Genomic DNA, 4,529 nt, shown 5'->3' on the forward strand with positions numbered 1-4,529 from the left:
AAAAAAAGAAAAAAAGAAAAAAGGACATTGGATTGGGTAAAGGGTGGCTAAATAAGTTGCGGAGACAAGGCGAAGAAAAACCTGGCGTATGAGAGAACAAATGAGGTCGGAATGAAATTGAAATGCGAACGAAATGCAAATTTGTCCGGAATGAAATTGAAATGCGAACGAAATGCAAAAAATTGTTATTAAATTAAATTCACGCGTACTAGTCATGAAATCCGTGTAATAGTGGATGTAGAGAGAGAAAGAGGCAGAGAGAGGGTTCTTTTCTTCTTCTCGTCCTTCCTTCTTCGTTGTTGCTCTTGTTCTAGAGAGAGAAAGAGAGAGTGAATCTTGGAGAGATAAGCGCCTGCTCCTTCGGCATTTCCGTCAGACAAAGTTAACACTTCCAAGACCGACGTAGCTGCTACTGCTATTATTAATCAATTCAATTCAATTCAATTCGCCTCTTCACCATTCCCTATTGTAGTAGATGAACTCTCCCAAGGTCACCATAACAATTTCATAAGTTCATATCATATTGATAATAATAACTCACTCTTAATTCTTCTTCTTCTTATTACAGTATTTGTTATCATTTGCGCTTGCAGATTTTGATTAGTAGCGGAATTTGAAGGTGAGAGAGAATGGGAGAAAATGAAGAAGCTACGACGACTGACATGTTGCAGAGGCTTCACTTTCTGAAGCAGCCGTTAAACATGGAGCAACTTAGCATCCCGCAATTCAACCCCTCGCAAATGCGCGCGAGGCATCATCATCAGAATCAGAACCAGTTCGACGGTGGGAACAGTAACAAGCGCGCCGGTATACCACCCTCGCACCCACACCAGATCCCACCCATTTCGCCGTACTCTCAGATCCCATTGTCGCGTCAGCACAGCAACATCAACAGCAACAGCAACATTTCCCCTACACCCACCCACACCCGATCACTCTCGCAGCCCTCGTTTTTCTCCCTCGACTCCCTCCCTCCACTTAGCCCCTCTCCCTTCCGTGACTCCTCCTCGACTTCCGTGTCCGAAGCTGCTGACGTGTCCATGGAAGATCGCGACGTGAGTTCTCATTCCCTGTTGCCACCCTCACCTTTCTCCAGAACACTCAACACCAACAACAGTAATTTACCATTACCTCCTCGGAAAGCGCATAGACGCTCTAACAGTGATATTCCGTTTGGGTTTTCCACCGTTTTGCAATCTTCTCCGCCGCTTATCCCTCTTCGGAACCCCGTTTCAGCGAAACCTGCTCAGTTGGTGAAACGGGAAACACCGTGGGACAGGGTTGTTGAGCATAATACTAATACTAATAATAATAATAATGTAGAGGGATCCGGGGAGAAGAAATCTCCTGAAGGGGAAGTGGTGGATGATCTTTTCTCTGCTTACATGAATTTGGATAGCTTTGATGCTTTGAACTCTTCTGGAACCGATGATAAAAATGGAGGCGAAAATCGCGATGATTTGGATAGTAGAGCCAGTGGAACTAAGACCAATGGTGGAGACAGTAGTGATAATGAAGCTGAGAGTAGTGTTAATGAGAGTGGGCATGGAGGGAGTGAGAAGAGGGAAGGGATGAAAAGGAGTGCTGGGGGTGAGATTGCACCAACTACAAGGCACTATAGGAGTGTCTCCATGGATAGTTTCATTGGGAAGTTGAATTTCGGTGACGAGTCGCCGAAGCTGCCTCCTTCGCCGGGGCAGAGAGGTGGTTTGATGTCGCCTGCGGGTGGAATTGATGGGAATTCGGCGGCCTTCAGCTTGGAGTTTGGAAATGGGGAGTTTAGTGGGCCTGAATTGAAGAAAATTATGGCCAATGAAAAGCTTGCGGAGATTGCCTTGACCGATCCAAAGCGTGCGAAAAGGTGTGTTGATGTTATCTTGGCTAGTGACTTACTTACTTACATGTATGGTTGATGTTGCCAGTTGACTGATTGACTTGGTTTTGGGGTCATTTTCAGGATTTTGGCCAACCGGCAATCGGCTGCGCGATCCAAAGAGCGAAAGATGCGGTACATTTCGGAGCTAGAACACAAGGTTCAGACTCTACAGACAGAAGCCACCACACTATCTGCACAGCTTACTCTGTTACAGGTGAGGACTGAGGACCTGTTTGTGTTTTCAATTTATTACTGTGATCATGAGATTGTTTTGTAATTTGATTTGATTTCATTCCTAATTTCCTATCATTTATGCGAACACAGAGAGATTCTGCTGGACTCACTAACCAGAATAGCGAGTTGAAGTTTCGCCTTCAATCTATGGAACAGCAAGCAAAGCTCCGAGATGGTATTTATGTCCTTTAGTTTCGTAGTCTTTCAATTTTTCTCTCCATTTTGTTTTATTGATTTGTGGCTAAAAACTGCTAGGCTTCAATAGTTAATTGTTCACTTATATAGCCTTGGTTGAACTAGTCTTTGCATAGATTATATTTCAATTCAACCTGCATAGTGAGTACTTTCTGCGAAGAGTGTAAGAGTAAGTGCAAACAATTAGCAGTTGGCCTGTAAAGTGGAAACAGTATGCAATTAATGATAAAATTGTACTTGTTTACTTGTATTATACTTAATAGCTGGTAAGCTATTTAATTGCGTGTTTGTGTCATAATAGAAACCTTGCAAGCATGCATAACTGACAACAATACATAAATAGTAGTATATAAAAATTGTTCATATAGCTCCTTCAAGTTGTTGGACTAGATTTTATTTTTATTTTAATTTGGGATATAGTTTATATTAGCTACTCAATTTAATTTTTTAAATTTAATTTTATGTATGAAGACCAGGGCCTTTTACATTATCTCATACTGTCAACTTTATTTTACTGCTTATTACTGATCCGGTGATTGAGAGAGTACTATTAATAAAATATGTTTGGAACCTTTCATATATAAAATTCTATCATGGGTTTTCACCTAACAGTTTAAACTCTTGGGAGAGTTGCTTCTTGATATGATACCAGAACTTTATTATCCAGTGGATAGGAGTTTCGTGCCTGCCACTCTCATTCTTAAACACGGTTCAATTTAGGCATAACTTAAAGCCAACTGCTAATTATCTACATTTCGAACTCAAAGGGGGCTTTGTGCAAGGCCATGTTTCACCGCCTAACTTTTTTGGATAATAATTACTTTATGACAGATCATAGATTAATTTTGCTCAAATCAGTGAAACTTTATGGAATCAACATGATGCTAATTTTGGGGAGTGTTGAGAAATATTGTGTGAGCTGAAACCAAGTCAATTACCTTTTCCTTACACAAGTCATCTGGTATAGTCAAGGCTCAAGATGATAATTAATAAAGCAATCCAGTTATAACATCTGCCTGATATTCCCTTATCTGTACTTGCACCCTTCTACTGAATATGATTATGCATGAATTTCCTTTGCATAGAACTCATTATGTAAAGTTCTTTTGAGAGTTACTGTTTTTGAAAGGGATACATGTTCATCGAGTAGTGACCTTTGTGTATGCATGCTTGTATTTTGTTTTCCTGATGCTTACTCTTTATCTATTTTTTTTATCAGCACTCTATCTATTTAAAAGACATACTTGCCTGCTACATTTTCATATTATTATTAAAAGACATACCTGTCAGTTACATTTTCATGCAGTTATTAGTAGCTGCCATTTGTACCTCTGTAGTAACATTTGGAGACTAGTATGACTTTATCGATTGCTTCCTTCTGACTAATTCTGTGCCCTGTATTTTCTTCGAATAGCTCTAAATGAGGCTCTTACTGCTGAAGTTCAAAGATTAAAGATTGCTACAGCTGAACTAAGTAGCGATTCGCATGGTTCTAGCTGTTTGATTCCTCAACATTCTGTCAACCCTCTGATGTTCCAGCAGCAGCCTCCTTCTGCATCCCAACAAAACATTCATCTTCAACAGCAGCAGCACCGCCAGAATGGTAATGCCAACTCAAATTCTGACTTAAAACAATAGTTTGGGAAGGAGTTCCTGCAGCTGCATGGTTGTTTCTTTATATATTCGCTGCTGATTCATTGCACTCTCGGTTTCGCATATTTACAAAAGGTTTTCCTTAGTTGTTATGGTCTCAAGTTTGATTCGCATTACCTGTCCAGCTCGGACAGAAAGTCCATATACAAGTTCTAATTCCTGTCTTATATCTAGATTATCATAGAGCATATTTAATTTCAGTATATATATTAAATTGTAAGCATTATTTGGACATTTTATGATGACATTTTAGAGAACCTGTTCAACTTTCCTTTTGTAAAGAATGACTATTCTGTTGTGGATCTGTTCCAATTTTCTAATCCGTTCAGAATAATTTAATCAAAAAAATCCAATGCATCACATCGAAGTCAGAAATCAATAATTAAAGGATGAGGACCATACCGACATCTTCTCACGTAATCTACTATTATATCTAGATTAAACTATCATCTAGGTGGCGCAGTTTTAGATATTTGCAAAACAATAATAATAAGTTACTTGTACATGACACTATACAGTGACTCAGGCAGTTATAAATTTTTTTTATCTGATTTTACAATATCTCTAACAG

The 4,529-nt window shown here is 39.4% G+C and overlaps 1 protein-coding gene across 2 annotated transcripts; it reads left to right on the top strand.

Moving 5' to 3' along the window:
* The first annotated feature begins 211 nt into the window (after positions 1-211).
* On the top strand, positions 212-4,262 carry LOC114375951. 2 transcript variants are annotated; one of them, XM_028333827.1, is made up of 5 exons: positions 212-490; positions 569-1,861; positions 1,958-2,090; positions 2,201-2,285; positions 3,720-4,262. In XM_028333827.1, exons 2-5 carry the CDS (start codon positions 630-632, stop codon positions 3,941-3,943), a joined length of 1,674 nt encoding a protein of 557 aa, XP_028189628.1. In that variant the 5' UTR covers positions 212-490; positions 569-629; the 3' UTR covers positions 3,944-4,262. The 2 variants fall into 2 exon arrangements, with proteins under 2 accessions (XP_028189628.1, XP_028189627.1); XM_028333826.1 differs by having other exon boundaries at positions 594-1,861.
* Positions 4,263-4,529: the final 267 nt, after the last annotated feature.

Source organism: Glycine soja, chromosome 11 (genome assembly GCF_004193775.1).
Source record: "Glycine soja cultivar W05 chromosome 11, ASM419377v2, whole genome shotgun sequence".
In the NCBI taxonomy this organism is placed as follows: Eukaryota; Viridiplantae; Streptophyta; class Magnoliopsida; order Fabales; family Fabaceae; genus Glycine; species Glycine soja.

Coding starts and splice junctions, on each gene's coding strand:
- LOC114375951 (XM_028333827.1), top strand. CDS start 630: ATGGGAGAAAATGAAGAAGCTACGACGACTGACATGTTGCAGAGGCTT. Junction 2,091..2,200: donor CACAGCTTACTCTGTTACAG/GTGAGGACTGAG, acceptor ATGCGAACACAG/AGAGATTCTGCTGGACTCAC. Junction 2,286..3,719: donor GCAAGCAAAGCTCCGAGATG/GTATTTATGTCC, acceptor TTCTTCGAATAG/CTCTAAATGAGGCTCTTACT.